The 22761-nt window shown below is 37.4% G+C and overlaps 1 protein-coding gene across 3 annotated transcripts in view; it reads right to left on the bottom strand.

Annotated features, from left to right (window-relative positions):
* Positions 1-156: 156 nt before the first annotated feature.
* The window catches only part of kif5ab (kinesin family member 5A, b), a 113823-nt gene continuing 91218 nt past the window's right edge, over positions 157-22761 (bottom strand). The window contains exons 21-29 of one of the 3 annotated variants that reach the window (XM_047348164.1): positions 22678-22738; positions 22502-22573; positions 22288-22392; positions 17150-17363; positions 14774-15029; positions 12238-12299; positions 10021-10048; positions 9722-9822; positions 157-5940 (exon numbers count right to left, since the gene is read on the bottom strand). In XM_047348164.1, the coding sequence (XP_047204120.1) occupies positions 9723-9822; positions 10021-10048; positions 12238-12299; positions 14774-15029; positions 17150-17363; positions 22288-22392; positions 22502-22573; positions 22678-22738 (898 nt within the window). In that variant the 3' untranslated portion in view covers positions 157-5940; position 9722. The remainder of the gene's footprint in view (positions 5941-9721; positions 9823-10020; positions 10049-12237; positions 12300-14773; positions 15030-17149; positions 17364-22287; positions 22393-22501; positions 22574-22677; positions 22739-22761) is intronic. The other 2 variants (XM_047348165.1, XM_047348166.1) reach the window with 2 other exon arrangements.

The raw sequence follows: 22761 nt of genomic DNA, 5'->3' as shown, positions 1-22761 counted from the left end.
TAAACAAATGTCGTATCTTTAGGTAAAATAATACATTTTCTGAATCTGGATTCTACAGGGCGAAAGGGCCATTCTGTGTAATAAGAAATACTTTTTCCAAGGCTGTCAAGGTATTTTGGTGTACCTAAAGGGACTTCAAATAATTCAAGGAGAAAGTGAGTTTATGGCAACAGGATCATATTTATTGAAATGAGTTTCCATGAGGTAACAAAGAAGATTCTCTGCAGCTACAGAAAAAAGTATTCCATGCACTAAGCCACAAACAAACAAAGCAACACACAACTGTAGAAACAGACAGACATTTTCTCCCCTAACCTTTTTCCTGCAGGTCTTGTGCACATTGGGAATATAGTGTCACACAAAGTTTATGTTGTCAGATTAGTTCCAGATTGTGAAAAAAAGAAACAGGGAACATAACAGGTATTTATAAAATATGTCAGGAGAACCGTTACATTGTTTTTGTCCATTATTCAAACACACTCAACTTGAAGTTTATTGACTTTTTTGACCCTTAGCAAAAAATAGCTTCATAATCCATAAAAGGTGATGAAGAAGTTCCAAAGTAAACAAATAAATAAATAATTTCTGTTTAGTTTTAGTTGTTGAAAGAGTGGATCTGCAACAAGTAATATTTTTATAATAAAAACATAAAAATTGCAAATGTACATAAATATTCCAATGATAATAGTCAGGGTATATACAGCAGGTATTAAACATACTTTTTATTAAGCCCACATTTCTTTATAAATTTTTTCCTTATGTTGAACTTCCACATTTGTCACATTACACCACAACCAACAGCTTCAATATATTTTATGTTTGTAATTGTGAAAATAATACATGGTTTTTATTTTATTTTGTTTTACTGCTAAAAATCTGAAAAATCTACTTTATAGAACCAGCTTTCACTGGAATTGCAGCTATAACTCTTTCAGGATATGTTTCTAACAGTTTATCTAGAAAAAATAAATTTATTCATTCATACACAAGCTCAGTCGATTGGATGAAGAGCATCAGTGAACATCGGTTTTCAAGTCTTGCCAAATATTCTCAGATGAATTTAGATCTAGACTTTCACTGGGCCATTCTAACACTTGATTATGCTTTGATCTAAACTAATTTTATTGTATATTTGCCAGTATGTCATCCTGCTGGAGCAGGTGCAATTCTGACCCAGTCTGAAGTTTACAACTCCCAGAAAATTAATTAACCCCCCACTGGCCTAAGAGAAAATATACAATATATAACAGAGCCATGTGAGCAAGAACATTTGGACTGTGTTCTATAAACTCAGAATGTTGGATCAACAAGTACCAAAATCATTTAGTAGCCGGCTGGCTGGAGGAATTTTTGAAGCTGTTTTCCTTGAGGATGAAGAAAAACATTGTAGAGAAGACATCAAATAAAGGACATTCCATCTACCAATGACGCTTTTAGCTCATTTTCACTATATGTTTCTTCTAAGCAGAACTCAACTGATTTAAATGTAAACGCTGACAGTTTACTGAATCAGAACAGTAAAGAAAGCGTCAGAAGACTTTTGAATGGTAAAAATGACATAAAACATTAGTGTTTAGCTCAATCTATATTCCCATCAACTCTGACCAGGTTTCCTGTCCCTTATGAAGATAAGCATTCCCACAGCATGATGCTGCCACCACCTTGTTTTACAGTGGGTGGGGTGTGTTCATGGTGATCTACATGTTTGCTGTGTCCCCTGCATGGTTTGTGGTAACTCTAAAGGAGACTACTTATGGCTTTCTCCTTGCAACTCCTTCCTAAAGGGCAGATTTGTGCAAAAAAAAAAACAAACGTGTCCTTCCCCTTCCACTTCACAAATATGTGCTATTTTGTGTTGGCCTATCACAGAAAATTCCAATAAAATACATTAAAGTGTGACATTTTATTTGAGATCATTTAACAAAATCAAGGTGTGATTAATTTATCAAGGGACTGTATACTGTATGTGGTTGCTGGTATTGTTCCCCCTGTAATTTTGATACTTATTCTGTGTGGGTATTGGTGTGGATCACAGAAAACCAAAGTTCAGATAATGTTTTTTTTAGAGAACACACACACATGCTCAGACACTCCTATAGTAAAGTCCTTGGACTCTGATCGTGACTGTTAGATCAGGACGTTGACAGAGAGAGTATGACAGGGTGAAACATTTGTAGTGGGTGTCCATCAGTGTGTTATGAGACATTGGGTCTGTTGCTTAATCTGCTCAGATATCTCTGACTGCACCCAACACAAATCTCAAAACTTATCTGCATTCTCAAAGGTCAGAAAAGTCGCCGAAATGAGATGTTGTATCTCTCAGTAAGTGTCAGTGACTAAGACAGGACTCTGACATCTCCTGATAACTTACAGTAACCCTTCTATCATACGTTCAACTCAGCCTATATAGGCTGTAGTTTAGATCCCCTTTAAAAGATAACACTTTTAGTTTAAGTCTGAGCAGCATTAGTTGTTACCTTAATAAAATCATGTTGCAATTACACTTTCACACATGCATTTAATAACTGGTGAAAATACAAGGTTTTCTCATCATTACAGTGAATTAAATGCTTGGAAAAATATATTTACACATCAACAAAACACCAATATTTACCATTCAACAACCCATATAAATAACGAATAAACAGGAAGCAAAAAATATATTTAATATAGAGCAAATGATAAATAATCTATATTTGTAACTTATTATCTGAGTATAAAAATAGTTGCTACATTTTCTTTTACTTTGCCATGCTCTGATGAAATTATATTTAAAATTTTAACAAACAATCATTTGCAAGCATTTTTTTTGGGCATAATATACACGTTGTAGGTATATTAACAACTACACAATGAGTCCTTTAAAACAATCAGTGTTTATTTCTTTACTTCTGCTTGTTTAGTTTTACTTCAGAAAATGATGAATAAATATCAACCACAAAATATCGGAATGCTTTTATTTTAAACAATTGTTGGACTGTCTACTTCTTTTTCAGGTCTACGGTTCCGCTTCATGAGAAAGTGGGAATGAGGTAAACCACAAAGAGTGAATAAATATTTAAACCACTGTTACTGGTTCTACTTTTTCTCAAAGAAGAGAATAAAGATGCGATGAAAATTAGGTTTTCAACATTTAAAATATAAAAATGTTTGCAGTACCTCGAGAAAGTATCCATACCCTTGATCTTTTTCACAATTTGCCACAACTACACACAGAGAATAATGCATATGCTTCAAAATCATTAGGTGGTGAAAATCTGAAAAGTGTGGTGTGCATTTGCATTCATTCCTTGATTTTGTATAACCACTTCTTACTACAGTTAGGATAAAAGGGTGATTTGTGGTCTAATGTGACCAAAGCACTTTCTTCCACAAGTTTGTTTTATGATTTGGGCAAACTGCAATCACAATTTAGCAAGTTTTTTTTTATTCAAAAAAGGCAATTCTTTTTGTCATTCTAAAATGCAGATTGCTTGTCTAATAGCGAGATTCTCCCACCAGAGCTGTGGATCTCTGCAGCTCCTCCAGAGTTACCATGGGGCTTTTGATTGCTTCTGATTATGGTTTTCTGTGCCAAGGTTGTCAGTTTAGGTAGACAGCAATGTTTTAGTAGGTTTCTAGGTCTGTGGTGGACTGAAGCAACATTAGCACATTATGACAAAAGTAAAGTATCATCACAGAGGATAGAAACACAAGACAATAGTTTTTTTCCATTGTTGTCCTCCAGATACACCCATTACAAACATAGAATAAACACAGAATAAGTATAAAACTACCACTTTATGCCCATTTTCCAGTGAACTGAGCTGAGGTCTGAGAGGTATTTAAAGCTTGGGATACTTGGGATATTTTAAAACCTAACTCTGCAGTAAACTTCTCTAAAACTTTATCCCTGAGTGTTATAGTTTTTAAATTGAGATTAAATCACACACAGGTAAACTAGTTACTAAGTAGATGACCTCTAAATGCAACAGTCTGCACTGGGTGGTATTTAGGGGCAACAGAGTAAATGGGGTTAAACAAACCTGCCACACTTTTCAGATTTTAATGAGCAAACATATTAAAAAACATTTTCTGCTTTACATACACACTAATTGGTGTCGGTCTATCAAACAAAATCCAAAGAAAATGTAACATGAACAAATGTGAAGATGTTTAAAAGGTTATACATTGTTTTGCAAGCCATGGCATTGTGGCATTACATACTGTGTTGTAAAAATACATTTATTTGTAAAAAGATCAGATATGAAGAATCTTTGTCAAGCACTACAGCAGGTTTGTCTACTTTATTTGTTTTTATCAACCTTGATATCTAAGTAATCTGAACTGCAATAGTTGCATACATTTTTAGCATGTTAAAACTAAACTGTGTCCTTAGGGATGGACCTCAAACACCCACAAATGAAGGTATATTTAAAAAGGGACTTGTTATGTGTTCTCATTAATGGATGTTCTCTATGTCACAGTGTTGTTTCAGAGAATGAGGTAAATATGCATGAAAGCAATAAGCCAAGAGCTCAAACTTCACTGGTCTGGATATGAGGCTTACATTATTTTCTTGTCTTTAATTTTATTCTGTTTTTTGTTGTAAGCCCACATCAGCACACTTTTCAAAGTTAAATAAATCAGAAAGAGTTTGTATTAAAGAAAAGAAAAAGTAAAGCAAATCAAATAGTTTCAGAATCACTGGCAGTAAATGGGATTCAGATACCCAAATCTTTCTGTTTTAAGTTTTTAACTGACTAATCACTTTCTACAGGCTGCGAAAAAGAAGATCCAGCCTCAAGCATTCATCTGATGACAGTTTATCTCAGCATTAGCTTTTTAAAATGGTAGATGACAGGAATGATGGACATAATGGAAATAAAATTCTTGGCCCTGATAGCTATTATTTAAAATCAGTTGGGGACACTTAGGATCATCAAATATTGATAACAGCTGATCAGCTGCCAGATAGGTTTCAAATAAAAAATAAACTCTATTGGAGTTCTGGAACTAAATTATTACAAAACATAAAGATGAAAATATGATTCATGGGATCCATTTAAAGCAAAATTAGAAATATATTATGTGTGACATTTTTTCCTCTCTTCAAAAATGTATGTAAGAGAAAATAAAAAAACAAAGTGGTTCCATTCTAACAAATGCTTTGCCTTTCAAAAGGTGAAGCAATGGGGGTGGGGGAGTAGAGCAGTGGTCCCCATTTTTGCAACAAACACCAAGAATTTGTTTTCATCCCCCAAATTCAAATTGTCAGCTTCTGACTTAGGGAAACACTGAGCAGGTGAAACACTAGTGAAAACCTGCAGAGTATTTTAAGTTTCAGAGTTTTTCTGTTAACCATTTACAGATTCCAACACAAGATCTCCTGTACTCTTAATAAAACTGAAATGTTTTAAACAAAATCTCACCTTACAAGAGCTATTTAATCAAAAATACACATGCAGTAAAAATAATAAATATTATTAAATTGAGCACAGGGTTCAGACTGTTTTCATGTCACATTTTACCTTCTATATTTTTAGATAGCTGTGTATTAGTGTGATCCATAATCTTATTAAGATGATAATAACTATGGGGGTTAAAATTTAATTTTTCTTCCATTGCCCCTTATGTCAGACATGAGCGCACCCTGGTGGTAACAAACTGCAATGCAGATTCTCTCTCCCTACCTCTATTTTTGGTCTGTTTCATTTCAAGTGATGGGTACTGGGTGCAGCTGCAGGTGTAGGCGGGCGAATGTTAGAGATGCACTGCTTGCAAAACTGTTACCCACACACGGAAAGATGAAATAACTAGAGAAGAACAGGCTGAGGCTGGGAAGTTGACACAAAGAGGACTGTTAACAGCAGGTGGGAACGGGGCATAGAGAGGAGTCTGGGACAACAGTGATCATCAGCATGCAGATTTACAGTGGAGGTCTCAGAAACATTCGCCTGCCTGCAGAAAGACAACACCATACATAGAAACAGAGTGTAAGAGTGACAGTCAAATGTATTATAAAAACACACAAAGAGAAAAACATGGTAGAAAAGAGGAGACAGCTGCCTGTGAGTCATGCTAACATTGCCAGAAGGAGTGTGTCAGTTTATGTCTGGTATCTTCACTGGAAGACGGTTACGTCTGGAAACTGCTAAACGTAAGTCTATGGACATATTTAGCCTGTGCAGCATAAGTTTTAAGTTGACAGTTTTAAAGCAATAAAGGTTTGGATAACTTTTAGGCACACTAAGTGGTACTTCCTTACACTCATTAAGCAAAATCTTTTAAACATGACTCTGATCCACAAATCAAGCTTTATCAATTGACTGATCATTTTCAACCAGGTAAACTCTCAAAAACGGGGAATGTGAACTACTTAAAGAACAGGTGTCGAACTCTTTGAGGGTCAATGTCCTGCAACCTTTAGATGCATCTTTGCTTCAGCACAGCTGAGTCAAACAATTAGGTAATTAGCAAGACATCCTTTGTGCAGGATTTGTCCATTGTGTTAAGTTCTGTTGGACCTTAATAGCATTAAAATCCAGTGATCAAAGGCCTGTCCTACAACTTGGAGATACAGGGGTTGGACAATGAAACTGAAACACCTGGTTTTAGACCACAATAATTTATTAGTATGGTGTAGGGCCTCCTTTTGCGGCCAATACAGCGTCAATTGGTCTTGGGAATGACATATACAAGTCCTGCACAGTGGTCAGAGGGATTTTAAGCCATTCTTCTTGCAGGATAGTGGCCAGGTCACTACGTGATACTGGTGGAGGAAAACGTTTCCTGACTCGCTCCTCCAAAACATCCCAAAGTGGCTCAATAATATTTAGATCTGGTGACTGTGCAGGCCATGGGAGATGTTCAACTTCACTTTAATGTTCATCAAACCAATCTTTCACCAGTCTTGCTGTGTGTATTGGTGCATTGTCATCCTGATACACGGCACGGCCTTCAGGATACAATGTTTGAAGCATTGGATGCACATGGTCCTCAAGAATGGTTTGGTAGTCCTTGGCAGTGACGCGCCCATCTAGCACAAGTATTGGGCCAAGGGAATGCCATGATATGGCAGCCCAAACCATCACTGATCCACCCCCATGCTTCACTCTGGGCATGCAACAGTCTGGGTGGTACGCTTCTTTGGGGCTTCTCCACACCGTAACTCTCCAGGATGTGGGGAAAACAGTAAAGGTGGACTCATCAGAGAACAATACATGTTTCACATTGTCCACAGCCCAAGATTTGCGCTCCTTGCACCATTGAAACCGACGTTTGGCATTGGCATGAGTGACCAAAGGTTTGGCTATAGCAGCCCGGCCGTGTATATTGACCGTGTGGAGCTCCCGACGGACAGTTCTGGTGGAAACAGGAGAGTTGAGGTGCACATTTAATTCTGCCGTGATTTGGGCAGCTGTGGTTTTATGTTTTTTGGATACAATCCAGGTTAGCACCTGAACATCCCTTTCAGACAGCTTCCTCTTGCGTCCACAGTTAATCCTGTTGGATGTGGTTCGTCCTTCTTGGTGGTATGCTGACATTACCATGGATACCGTGGCCCTTGATACATCACAAAGACTTGCTGTCTTGGTCACAGATGCGCCAGCAAGACGTGCACAAACAATTTGTCCTCTTTTGAACTCTGGTATGTCACCCATAATGTTGTGTGCATTTCAATATTTTTAGCAAAACTGTGCTCTTACCCTGCTAATTGAACCTTCACACTCTGCTCTTACTGGTGCAATGTGCAATCAATGAAGACTGGCTACCAGGCTGGTCCAATTTAGCCATGAAACCTCCCACACTAAATGACAAGTGTTTCAGTTTCATTGTCTAACCCCTGTACATCCTTGGTCCAATGCACTTGGAATGGCTGAATTACCTCATCAACTTGTAGTGAAAATCTAAGAAGTCTTGCTAGTGTCCTAAATATTTGTTTCAGGTGGGGACAACTGGAAACACATCTAAAATTTGCAGGATTCTGACCCTCGAGGACTAGAGTCTGCGACCACATCACAAGTGAACTAAGCTGCTGCTAAGGGCTCCAAGGCCTGCAGCCCCCCCATTGAGTGCCTGATTTCTCACAAAGAATATAGAGTTCAAAATTTAAAATTTCTAGTCATATTTATTAAGATCGACTCTATTATTAACCTTTAGAGTTTGGTATCTATAGCATGTGAACAGTTACAATCCCAGCTCAGGAATTTATTAATTTCTGTTATTTGTCTCTGGTCTGGAGTCACATTTATTGCACAGTGTAACTGCTAAATAATCATTAAGCAGTTACACTTAAATGACGAGTTTCCACGTGTGCTTGTCAGCACAACTAATTAGATTACTTCCTCTCTCCCAGATGAAATATATTTCATCTGCGCTGAAACATTCACTCTAATCCTTTTTTAACTATTTGGGTTTGTTTTCATCATTTTCCTGTTGTTCATTATGTTCTATATTCTTGCCATATTAATTATTCCTATGTGCTTGGTTTCTTAGTTCATTCTCTTTGTACTATTAGTATTTATTCTTTTACATCTCTGTTTACCTTTTCCCTTGATTTATTATTTAATTTTGTCCCAGCTGAGCCCGGTTCATGGTAATTAGTCTCCCTTCTCAGTTTCACCACATTCCTTCTGCCCCAGCTGATCCACATATCCGCCTTATTATTAACACATGCCTTCTATCTTATTTCTCTGTTCGTCCAGTGTTTAAGTTCAACTGTTGCTCCTCAACTGTTTCACCCCCCGACTACATGCCTGTGACTCAGTCATGTTCCTCATTCTGCTCTCCTTGTTTTTTGGGAGTTTCCTTTCCTCATTTAATAAATTATGTTCATCCAATGCTCCTGTCTGCATCTGCGTCCCACTCTATAACCACAGAACTTCAGAGATATCTTCAGTTTAATTGTTGGCTTACTAGTAAGCCATGAATCTAGAGGTGTTACATGCACAACATGCAAGCAAAAAAAAGACAGATGACCTCTAAAAGGAGGTAATTTGCCAGGAAGTGGGGCCCCACATCCAATTCTGCTTTTGGCCCCACACAATGTTGGACTGGCTGTGCATATAATTCTGCAGGTTGGTACCAGGATTGAAAAAAATAGGAACAAGAGATAATGTAATTGTCACTCATGTAACTTTCCTTGTGCAATATTTATGTATAACTTGACCTTTATTTAGAAGCAATTTAAAAAATTGCTCATGAAATCTGTTTTCTTACAAATGTTTTTTTTTTTTTTTTTTGGCAAAGTATCTCAAAGGCAGCTGCCAGAAATCCATCTGGATCCTCCAAAGGCAACGTTATTGTTCATAAAACAGGGACAGATCCAACCCAATATTTAATTTCTTGACACTATTTTACATTGTCACCATTAACTTAAGAGCTGGCAATCTGAAAGTGCAATTACAGATAAAGGAACAACATTCCAGCTTAGTTCCAGTCTACATTTCTGGGTGATGTTTAATTATCGGCATACAGTTTTAATTTATTCCCAAGAGCCTATTTTGCCATGCAGGCTGCATTTTGCAGAGTTAAGTTTGCAGAGAAACATTACATTAAGTACTCAAATGAAAAAACAATAGTCCTGCAATTTTCTCCAGCTGTAGTTTGCAAACATGAGATATACAAGATTTGACATTAAAGATTGAAAAAAACTTGTGCTGAATGTCTCACTTATTCTTAATAATTCTTGAGCCATGATTTGTGCACTGTTTTGACAGCACATTTTCTAAATTCTTACCTTAGCTGGCTGAAGCCTCATTCTGCAGCTTGTAGATTGTGGCTGCGTCCTGGTTGTCGCAGACATCCATTCTGGACACAGAATTCACATTCAGACACATGCTAACAGCCACACAAATAAACACATGCACACACACCGGGATCACAGGGCGTTGCAGCAGCAGCAGTAGCAGTGTCCCCAACAAGGGGGCAGCAATGGAGCAGGGAGACACAGCAGTAAGAAAGGCAATTCAGAGCTGTTAGTTGCATGTCCTTAATGCATCAGAGCACGAAGGCAAACTAGGTCTGCTAAGGTCTTACCTGTTGTCATTGATATCTGTGGTGTTTCCTGTGGACAGAAACAGTGCATAAGGACACCGACAGCTGCACAGTGAAGGGGTTGGTGGTGTTATGACTTGGAGGAAGTGGGTTTACAAATGACACACATGGGTTTAAAGATTACATCTCAAACCCACTGAAGATTACCAGCTTTGGAACAAGCAGCTACATGGAGCATTTCAGCAACATGAAAACCCAATTTACAGTGGAGGCCTCAGATACATTTTCATTTGGAGGCAAATTACTATTTTCATTCACAACATTTTACATATTTTTCAGTTCTAATGAATGTGAATAGAACAATCAAACACAGCTGAAAAAGGAAAAACTGTAAAATATAATAATCATCATCCACCACTTTTTGTAATGCTTTCACTTTACAAACTGTGACACTCAATATTGTGTTTATAAACTAATAATACATAATACAGAAAAACTAAAGAAAAAGAGTAGGAGTAACATTTTTAAATATTCTACATAATTTAAGTCTTTTGTCAAGATGGCAAGCAAATTATAAAAAGGAATAGAGTGAAAGTTCAGGACAGAGTCTATGAATATAAATGAAATGAGAATCCTTTTCTGCATAAAAAGCTGCAAAATGGACTCTGCTGTAAAACAGACCCCATGTTAATGTGGGTCTAACCAAGAAGTCTTTTAATGTCTGAACCAGGCCAAAAAGCAAATACAAGCTGGAGCACAGAGCACATAAAAATGAATGTTAACTTGATTCCTGCTTTTTTTTCATATATTTTTTTCACTACACCTATCTGAATAAAAAGAGAGTCACTGCTGCCAGTATTTCTGCTCATACAGCAAATACCAGAAACCACACAGGTTTCAAAAGCTCTCATCTGCAGAGCGTAATTAAAATGTTCATTAAAAGCACATCCTTCTTCAAAGCTGCCATTACTGGTAGACAATTACTGCAGTGCTTAACATTGAAAATGGGGCTTTTTCCCCTGATCATATTTGTTATCTGTGCAGTCTGTAGAGCTGACTTCATTTTACAGGTGCCTCCCAATGCTGGCAACTAGTTTATTACAGAACTCCTCGGAGGCATTATCTCCCACTAAACTTTTCTGACCAGAACTAATTCCAAAAAACCTTCCCTTGGCTGTATGAAACAACATATTGACAACTGGACGCAATCAAGAGCTTTGACTGTTGCTAAGGCTGCTGAAAGACTGGGCGTCTATTCCCTGACACGGACAAAGGGAAGTTAATTTAATTGGAGAGCAGTTTGATAAGACCTCACGATTCACTGGTTTTTATATTCAGTGGAAAAAATACAAAACAGAAGCACTGTCACAGGTACTAAAAATCTTCTGCTGTCAGAGCACTATCTCTTATTGAAATTCATCACACTGAAGTACTAGAGTGGAAATTAATAGACAGGAACGATGGACTGCAGCCGTAGAGGCTTGACCTTATAAATAAATCAAACATAATACAAACTATTTGATAATAAAAAAAATGTAAAAATTAAAACACACAGCTGCTTCCAGACAGCACAAACTAAATCCAGGCTGATTAGATTCTTAAAGGGTTCTCTGCAGACCAGCGATCATGTTCTATGAAGGGCATAAATACTTGCAGCATGTTGATGAATTGATTCTAACGCTGTTTGTGACTTTTATTGATATTCCCTGTGAATCAAAGTGGTGTGATGTTACTGCACAACTCAAACAACTGTCATCACTGGGTCAGAGGCTGACTTGGGCCTCCAGCTTGTCTTACAGCTTCTCTGAGTAATGACACTGCAAGCCTAATCTGTCTCCTCCAGAGTCTGCCGCTGATAACACACATACACAAACAGAAAGATGAAGATGGACAAAATCTTCAGGCAGCAGGAGAATCTCACAGTCGGCTGCACATTCTCTGGCTAAATCTTGAAACATGACAGTCTGCATCTTGTAAGAATGTAGAAACATTATGATTGCTGACCTGTATATGAAAACCTACAAATCTCTCATCACATCAAGTTAAAATACAAACTGGATGAAACGACAGCAGCAGGGCAGTTACTGTTAACATTTTAACTACCTGCATTTTGTAAGAGTTCATAAAACATCTGAACGTAATGGCTGGCATGAGGTGGTCAGGAAATTACACTCATAATCCTAAGTGAATTTACCCCCTGCTGATCAGGGCTATAACATTACTCATTGTTTTAGCAGAATTCACTTGTAGGAGGCTCACCGTTTTCTGAATCAAGCATTTCTGAAGACTTCACTGCTTTGCTTACTGCTTCAGCTGGAAGCCTAAAAAAAGAAAAATAAGTGACTTATGTCAAACACTTAACACAAATGTCAAACACAAAATCATTTTATTTATATTTTAGAACTTAAATTAAATAACATAATAAAACTGATCATAACTTTCGAAGAACTAATTAGTAATTTCTGGAGTCAACACCTAATGGCAGCAGAGAGCTACTGTATGTGAGCAACTACAACGTAAAGAATCAGGGAGACGTCCTCAATGGAAAGTTGAACTAATGGCTACTGGTTCCAAAGTGAATTTCTGCCCTCATAAAAAAAGAAACTACAATCTAAAAACTTTCATAGTATTTCAAACAAACTTCATAAACTGTATAAACCGTTGCATTGTAAAATAAGTGTTGCAAAGAAAAAAGTGATGAAATATATAAACAATTTATTTTGCAAAATCTTTTGCATGTTTTGCAGCTGCATCTGCTTTGTTTTCTACAGTGGGTCCATTGTGCAGATTCTACTAAATCATGCCCATCAAGTCCAGCAGCTGTGAGCAATTTCCACCTATTGTTGCGTCAGATTGCAGCTGACACAACAACCACAAATACAGGAGGTGCAGACGTGATCAAAGAGATAGAGACAAACATTTTTCCTCACAGAGAACTCCAAACCAATAGCTGACTATATCAGGGCAGAATCATGCTCAGAAAGATGTCTAAATTAAATAAGTGAGTTAAATGTTTTTATTATACTGCTGCATATTGACAATGGAAAGATTCATTCCAACAAGTAAAGACCAAAGTTAAAATATACCAGATTTTAAAATTGATACATTCTACTAATCCTTACAAATATGTGCTGTATTGATTTGTGGTCTTTTGTCAGATTATCAATCCTAACCCTCAGTGCAACAAGAAACTGAGGACTGGTTAATTTATTTAAGTTTTGTTTGTTAAACTCATGTAAAAAACTATATGTTGGAACTTTCCACAGTCATACAGATTTCAATCTCAATATAAAAAGCAACAATCTTTAACATAGTTTAGGCAATTCTCTGATTACAGTGAATTTTTGCAAAAATGTGAGGTAGACATAATGAAAAAGGATCAATTATCACTGTAGGAGCGCAATAGATCACTTTTCCCCCTTTTTCTCCTCCTGCTCCAAAATTACCACCTGCTTACAGCAAACATTATCATTTCTTAGTTATCTGCTTGATGCAAACAGCTCTGGTCTTTCAGAATCCAAAGCAATTATTATTAAGATGCAAGAAAATTACAGCATCACACAGGTATGCTATTAAATTGTTGGAGCTATTATAGGAGTAGATTTTTCTTTGTGTGGCATCTGAGAACTACATGCATTTGAAAAGCTTTGGTAGCATTACCATTTAATCAATGATACCATTGTGTATTGTTTGTTGTTTGGTTTAATTCTCTCAGTACTTACCAACCGCGAGAAATAAACAATTAATTCAATGGATTTACTTTTATATTATACAATTTGTTATTGTGGTTCTAATCCAAATCTGAGAAAGTTGACATTGACATAGGAGCGATTATGACCACTGATCAAACCAAAATACAGTGGTGTAAAAACTTGTTTGCACTCTTACAGATTTCTTTTGTTTTTCACTTTTTTGATAAACTTAGATGTTGCAGATCAAACTTTTTTTCTGCATCATTTATTTGGAACAAAAAAAGCAAAAACAGCAGAAATCTGTAAGGGGGCGAATACCTTTTTTTTAGGACTGTGATTATGAGTGATCTTCTGTTGGTAGTCAGTCACATAAGCACTCCATTACAACATAGCTGTCAAAAATTTATACAAAAAAGCTCCAAATCTATAAAGTGGAGAAATAGCGAAGCAAGCATCACCCTGTAGTGTTAGCAAATCAACACATTCTGCAATTAGATTTTAAGACAACAGTGGCAGCAATGTAAAGGTTGAGCAAACAGCTTAAACCTCCTTCTGCAGGAATTGTCCATCTGTTTCTCCAATCTAAGGTTATTCAAGGAGCTCTACTGTACCCCACTGCAGTAAAAGTCAAATTTTCCCCTCAACTCTCCTAACAATGATTCAAATCAGATTGCTTTGATGTGTGTCTACATCTCATTCACTTTTCAGTATGGAGGTATTTACCCTTCACTAGCATTACATCCAATGTTTAACTGCTACTTAAAAGATAAATAAAGATAATTATTTGCTTTTAAAGTGTGTAAAATAGTGTTACCTCAGTGTTTGTTGTTTGTTCATCCACCGAGTCTTGAACTGTACTACATTTATCACTAAAAGGTAGTCATGGCAACTTTACTACTATAAGTATGTAGGCTTCACAAAGTGAAATATTGTGTTAAAATTGTAGGTTGAAACCACCATGCCAGAGTTCACGAAAGTGGTTAAAAATGCTGAGAGAAGCTTGTACTGGGATTTTTTGTTTTTAAACACAAAAAACATAGCGCAAGTCATGATTTCTGATCTTCAAACCCAATATGTATGAAATGTGAAGAGCGCTTACTCACAAGTTGTTTTGAGCGACGCTGTTGTTGTCACTTTGTGGGTCGAGGCGTTCTGCGGGGCTGTTCTGGTTGCAGTTGTCCCCAGGTAATCTGACTTCGGTGTCATGTGCTGGGGGAGCATCAATGGAAGCTGCTGATTGGTTGTTTTTATTCTGGAAACCGGCATTGCAGAAGGCAACGGGGTTTCCGCTGCAGCCACGGATGAAGAAGTGGTTGATGGGGGCACAGAGCGGGTAGTGGCCAGGTCGCACGGGCTTGGCTGCAAGCAATAACAGAGGACTGATGCATGGATTGCAATATTTAGCCAGAAAACCCAAAGACAAATTTAGTCTTTCTTTAAAATTTCAATGCATCTGGAAAGCTGTGAATATGTTCATTTAGACCTTCTCAGATATTCTTTATTGCCTTGGCATAACCCTGTAATGAAAACCATTATTTTGAAACCACTCACATAAATCAATATATTGTTTTCTCATAGCTGAGGCATATGAGTCTCTTATTATTTCACTGCAATTATCTTCAGCTAAACCAATCATAATGGGACCTGGTGATTAAAATAAATTATACTCCTATTCCAAGCATTTGCTTTTCTCTTTAAATGCATACAGTGCAAATCCTGACATGGGGGAATATTCTACGAAAGTGCTAAACCTCTTCAAGCCTAAACTGCTTTTCAATTATTGCCACATCACCATGCAACCTATAAAACTTAAACAGTACAGCACTGTTGTTCAATTTGGTAAACATCAACATCTCATAACCTATCTCCTTCTGCAAAATTTGTTTTCAAGGTACTCCTGTTTAATGACTACAAAGCAAGATTGGTTTTAAAGCCACCATCAGCACAAAGTGCTGCACCATGCTCATGCAAAAAATTGTGATCTAGTAAAGGACGGAAAGAGATGACAAATGAGTGGAGGTAAAGCATACTGGGAATGTTGTATGTCAGGAAGGCACAGCAGGAACATAAAAGGGATGGTTGCAGCAGGGTTAGCGATCCCTCTCACAGTGCCATCGAAAGGCGGGGGAGTATCAGAAAAGAGGGAGATGAAATGTTAAGGACAAAGGGAAAGCAGGAATATATATAAGGAAACAAACATATATATATATATATATATATATATATATATATAGAGAGAGAGAGAGAGAGAGAGAGAGAGAGAGAGAGAGAGGTCTAGTGTGGATAGATTTCCTCTCCCTGTTAAATTCCTAGCTAAAGAAATACATTTGACTGAAATCTGAGCTTTAACAAATCTTTAGGCTTCCCACAGTGTGTGAAATTTCATTTAAAAACAAAGAAGACAATGTGATCAGAGTAAATATGAAAAATTAAATAAAAACTTTCAAGCATTTTTTCACAACTGAAGGTGTTTGGCTTAAAGAGAAAAACAACATTCATTCATTCATTCATTTATTCATCTTCTATACCGCTTATTCCATAGTGGGTAACGGGGGAGCTGGTGCCTATTTCCAGCAGTCAGGACGAGAGGCAGGGTACGCCCTGGACAGGTCGCCAGTCCATCAGAAAAACAGCAGTTAAAATGTTTTTAACAAAGAAGTTCAGATTTGTCCCCATTAGAGAAAGAATTGCAATAAAGATTTTCTACCTAGTCTTTTCTAACTACAATCCTTATTAATTTTTTTTCCTTATAGGCAGTAATCTGTGAAGATGTTTACAAATTGATTAGTAGTTCTCCTATTGCTCTAATACGCATCTGCCCTAAAGACTCATGATCGATGACACTTTCATGACATGACTGAGAATAAATTTAAAAAGGTTAGAAATAAATATGATCACTGCCTAAAGCTAAATTGAGCAATAACTTTGATGAATGGGACTAATCATTATCATATTATATCATATTATAATATTGTTATCTTGTAAATGACAATGCAGAATTATGTCCAATGACATGTTCACAGAATTATTAGATGCAGCAGTGTGATTTAATTTCTAGCTCAGTGATTCTTCACCTGAAGGGCACAGTCCCCAAAGGAGGGTGACAGAGAGTCCTTTAAGGGATGCCACCCTACAGGATCTTAAGCTGTTTTGTGAATATACTAAATATTTACACACTAAATGATGATCCAAAGATGAAGGTTTAAATGCAGCAAATTCTGAATTCTAAATATATAACGGTATATCTACTGCAAGCGTATTTACGCATTAATATGATTTTAATGAAAATAACTATAACTAGAGGGTATCAATATTGGGCATAGTTATAATTAAGATGTCACTGGTTATAGGCACATTTACTGAGATTCAGCATCCCAAAAACCTGTATGCAATTTGGAGTGCAAGGTTAGAAAAGGTTAGCAAGAAAACATTCAAAAGTCTGGGTCATTTCATGCATGTGAGCGAGGTGTTCAGGTTACCTATCTGTGCAGCATGGTGGCGGCGGAAAGGATTGCGCCTCATCACATCTTTGATTCGTTCCACCTCCTCCTGGTAGCGCTGACGGTCCTTTATGGCACCCTCCTTCGCCTCCTTCAGTGCTCCCTCCAGTGCCTTAACTCGCTCAGCTGTAGAGCGAAGACGTTTCTCCAGTTTTGGAAGCTCACAGCGAAGATCTGCATTGTCACGTACCAGCTGTAACCCACGTTGAAAAATTAAGACAACTCAGACAGACAATGTCAGCATTGATACTCTTGGGTTTCAGTGTTTCTCTGTGAAGTATTGTTGACAATGGAGTTGAGTTGACCTTTAAACTGAGAAAACTTGAAGGCGTAAAACACATCCAACAAATATGGCTTCGATGACAACGTACTGGTTTGAAAAATGCTCAATCAACCTTCCTAAGCTCTATTCCTGTTCAACAAGACTTTAAATCTAAAGATTTAAGCAGGATTTTAATTATTTAACTGCAATATTTTTATTTTTAACTCAAGTGATATTTTCTGAGTTAATGAAAAAATTTATTTTAGCAACATTACAGGTGCCACACTTATAGCCACCTTTGAAATGTATATGTTCTATACAACCCCATTTTACCAATTGGACAGCATTTCCTCGTCTTCTGTAATATTTTTACAAGGTAAAGCATACAGAGTCGGGTCTTAGACTGTTCCTCTTTGCACAATCTCTCCAGGTTACGCGCTCTTGTACTTTCAAACCTTCAGGTCACCCTACAGGTTTTGTTTTCTATAGGAATTAGGACTGAAGATGGGATTGTCATGGAATAATGATGTTTTTGTGTCTGCTGAACTAGCTTTCCGTTGATTTGACTATCTACTTCAGATCATTATCATGCAAAACTATTTAAACTCTTTGTATTTTAAAGATTCCAAGGGGCATTGGAAGAGAAACAGGCCCACAGAATCACAGATCCCTCACCATACCTAACAGTTGGCATGATTTGCTTTCACACATTTATCCTTTGTCTTGGATTGTTCATTGCTGAAAGTTTAACCTTTGTCTCCTCTTACCAAAACACGTGGTTTCAGTCAAATTCCCAGTCAAGGTAAGTAAACTAAGCTTATTTAGGTTTGCAAAGGTAGGTCAAGAAAAGCTTTCTACTGGCATGTCTCTCAAACAACTGGTTGGAGAGTAGATAGTGTCTAATCCTTGTTAAATGTATCAGTAAGTGGCACCACTTTACTAACCATTTTGTGTGGTAAGCATTTTGTAAAATCCTAATTTTTACAACTTTTTACCAAAGGAAGCCAATAATTCTGAAGAGTACTGTATTTATTGATAAGTTGCTACTAACTTTACAAACACTGCTCTGACATTATGGGAAGGAAAGTTATTTAGTTATTCAGTATAGAAAAACAAACCAAAAAAAAGAAATTCTAAGCTCCATTGCTTGCTAACAAGAAGCTGAGGTTGGTATTTTCTTTTTAACTGATTCATTATTTGTAATTTCAAAGTATAACTGGTTTCTTTTGGTATATAAATGTCTTTTAAAGGCCCTATTTTAGCTTCAACAAATCCTTTATAAAACAGTATAATAATGTTGGGACCACAGCCATGGTTACAATGTGAAAGGCCAGTACAGACTTTCCTAGAACTTTCAAAATAAATTGCATTAACCTACTTCCAGCACAGCCAGGAAACGGGGTAACTGTGGACTTCCTGTGACATCACTGTCCAAATAAAAGTACTGCTCTTACTACATCCTGCCTCTTCCACAACGGTGATCACCGGGACAGGGGAGGCACAGCGCGCTAATGTGTCTTTGCTGGCAAACAGACATATACTCTTCAACTGGATCCGAGAGCGTCATAAGATTACACGATCATATGCACGAGTTAAGTATGAATGAACCACTGTTTGTGTATCCGGTATTCATTCATAAAAAGGGGAAATTAAGGTATTAAGCCTGGCTTGGCCTTCTCTCTGAGGCCTGCAGATGCAAACTGTGTTCCAGAGAAGTCCCCAGTAGAGACGCTGTCTCTACGAAGCCGGGTGGAGCGGTTTTCCCAGTCTGAGAGGAGGGCAACAAGAGCCGCATCACCGTGGTAACGTGCAGTTTGGTCAGCCCGACAGAGTGGCCGCCCAGTCACTGCTCCGGAGGTTAGCTGGAAGCTAACACTATGTTCACAGAGCTTTCTTCAAACGTCGTCGTCGCCCAGACAACTCCTCCTCAACACGTTTCAAATGAGGTTAGGGTTTGCGCAGAGAAATTTAGGGTAAAATGATCTGAACGTTTTCATTTTCCGAAGTTTGGTTTTGTTTGTGTGAAACTCTGCTATCTTAGTGCCAGCAGGCTATCTGCTCAGCACACGTGCTCAGTTTTGTGTTCTGTTTGTATGGTTTTAAAGTTAAGACAAACTTTATTAAAAGGGTGATTTTAAACACAGAAGATTGATCATAACGCGCCGTCCGCGGTATTTTAAAGGTATGTGTTTGATTGTGGTGCTAAGCTATCAGCTTCTTTTGTTAGCTTTCACTGCTAACAGCTTAGAACACGTGCTTGCCTGCTAAGGAATATTTACCCAGAAAGGTTGTTAGTTTTCAGTCTTGTAAATAATAGTTCCCTAAACATTATTTTACTAAACTTGATAACTAAGTACACACCATTAAGCCCAGTTTCCCCAGAAAGATTTGGCTCTTTTCCAAAATATTTCCTTGAATATTTTACCACTTCCTTAATAATATTTCTTTGAATATTATTTGATCTTGCATTGTGAATGGTTGTCTAAAGGTGTACTGATTATTGCCTAAGTTGATTCCAAGACTAACTTAACTCCGTTTCCAGATTCTTCAAGATAATCCTTGGTTCTCAACATAAACATTGCATGGTAATGTTGCATCACTCTTTTGGTCATGATTTCCAATCATCTTTAATCGACTTGTTTATATTGTACATAACCCATTAGTCTTCCCTATTCTTTAATTCTGCTTAGTACTTTACTATACTAAAACAATCCAACTAAAAAGTTTGTTGATTGAAATATGTTTGACTTTGAGTTGACCTAAACTGCTGCTTTAAGCAAGTTTCCTGTTGGAAAGCTAATGACCGAACCCTTTAAGCAGTGACAACTGCTAACTAAAAGCAGTGATTGTGCCAGAACGTCATCATGCAACCTAATGTATATCCTGCAGAGATTCTGAACTGAGGGTTTTACATGCAGGCGAATTTATTCAACAGGCAATGCATTCACAAAGTCAATTAATTGACCTTAGGCTCACTGCAGGAGTTTATTGTTTGGAGGTGAATCACTTTGAAAGAAAACAAAAGAGGAACAGAGAGCAAAAATTCCCACAGGAGGTAGGGGATAAGCTAAGAAAGATCAGCTAGATGGACAGATGGATGATTAAATATACCAATGTCCCATACTTTCTTTGAAAGTCTTATCATGTTCCTTGGGGAGCTTGCTGATTTACGACCATAGCATTTTTCCATCCGCACCGTACCAGCAGGTAGCAGATGGGATTGAGACCCCCAGCAGCATCCTCTGGATTGGTTTTCAGCCTGACAAACTGCTGCAGTGCAGATAATACCAATCTGCCTGTTTCACAATATTCTGCCAGTCTGCAAAACGTTTAGCACATCACCACTTAGTGTTCTGCCATGGTCCATTTAGGAATATTAAAGATGTGAAGTGAGTGCATGTGCTGAGGTCTATTTGTCTTGTATTTGATCACAAACACAGATAATAAAAATGTTCACTTGTTTGAAAATTAAAGAATTTGTGCTTTTTAAATCTAAATTTATGCTGCAGCTTCTTTTTCCTAAAATCTATAATGTTTACCACCTCATGTTGCTCTGTTTTCAAGAATAAATTATTATACAGTTTGCTCAAAAGATTGATGGTGTAATGATGCTTTTACCCACAAGTAAGCAAAATTTAACAATTTACCAAAATGACAATAGAGTAACAATCATACATAATAGGTAAAACACAGTGTAGAGTATATTAAACTACAACCACAAACTCAACTATTTAAGTGACTGACAAGATTGATTGAATAGTGTCTATAAACCCAATCAGATTAAGGTCCAAAGTTTGACTAGGACATTCTAACAAAGGAATATGCTTTGATTTAAACTTTCCCTTATAGTGCTTGCTGAATATTTAGTACCATTTTCCCATCAACTCTTACAAGCTTCTCTGTCCCTGCTGAACAAAACCCTCCTCACAGCATGATGCTGCCACCACCGTGTTTTGCAGTAGGGGTAGTGTACTAGGGTGATGTACAGTTAGTTTTCCTCCACATGTAGCATTTTGCATGTAGGCTAAAAAGAAACGTTTTGCCTCATTTGACCAGAACAGCTTTTCCACATGTTCCACAAAAGCAACTTCTTATGAGTTTCAACAATGTCTTTCTTCCTGCCTCTTCCATAAAGATCAGATTTGTGGAGGGCATTTTCCCTGCAATGGATGCTCCCACCTGAGCTGTGGATCTCTACAGATCCTCAAAAGTTATAATGGACGTTTTGGTTGCCCTTCATACTAATGATCTCCTGTTGGTTTAGATAGATGGTAAACGTTTGGCAGGTTTGCAGTTGTGAGGTGAAGATTCTAGCAAAACTTGAAATTATAGGGAACAACTTTATTTGCAGATCAGTGTGTTTCAGCTTAAGGCCTTCATCAGGGTCCAGGTATGTAGTTGGGCATGAAGCTAAATTGGGGCCATAAAGTTTGTCCGAAAAACTTTTTTGAAACTGAAAAAAAGGGATTTCAAATTGAAAAAAAGAGAGAAACTGCCTGACATGAGTTATGTGCTGGTCTGAGCTCTCAGAGGTGTTCAAAGATTGGGATATTATTTTATAACCTAATCTTGCTTTGAACATCTCCACAGCCTTATTCTTGACCTATCTGCTGTGTTCCTCTGTCTTCGTGATGATTGTTCTCCACACCCCCTGAAGCCTTTGCGAGAGAACTGTTTATACAGAGATAAAAATACATGCAGGTTGACTCTTTTTACTAATTAGGTGACTTTTGAGCACATATGATTGCACTGAAGGTTATTTAGAGATATCAGAGGAAAAGGTGCTGAATCCAAATGCATGTCACTTTCTTGAATAAAATGTTTTGTGTTTTCTCATATCTCTTGCTTGTGTTACCTGTTTGTGAACCTTACTAAGCTGCTCCAAGTTGTTTTCAAGAAAGGAAATCTTTTGTTTTTGGGTAATAAATCCCCCTGTATCATCAGGTTCAATCTCTGTACTCTGAAAAAATAAAAAAGGAGATCTGTCAGAACTGTGTTACAGAAAATGCTGTTTTTGAAAATGGTTAAGTGTCGGGATTTATAAGATTATTCAGTCTTGTTTGTCTTACTTTTCTAACTCGCGCTGTGAGGTCTTGAACAAAGAGCTTGCGGAGGTTGTGCAGGGTGTAGAGTTCCCGGGCCTACAGAAGGAGGAAATTAGTAAATTAGCTGTTTAGTGGATTATTTATTGAAATGGCAGCTCCTGAGGGAGTCGATTAAATTGTGACAGTAAATAATGACTCACAACAGTCTCCTCCAGCCCTTTGAGGTCCTGCTTTGACTGTTCATGCCGTTCGCAGAGAAATCTATAGACGGACAGAAAGAAGCC

The sequence above is a fragment of the Girardinichthys multiradiatus genome, chromosome 20 (assembly GCF_021462225.1).
Source record: "Girardinichthys multiradiatus isolate DD_20200921_A chromosome 20, DD_fGirMul_XY1, whole genome shotgun sequence".
Lineage (NCBI taxonomy): Eukaryota > Metazoa > Chordata > Actinopteri > Cyprinodontiformes > Goodeidae > Girardinichthys > Girardinichthys multiradiatus.
The sequence above is the reverse complement of the archived record's forward strand: the minus strand, read 5'-3'. Positions and strand labels throughout refer to the sequence as shown.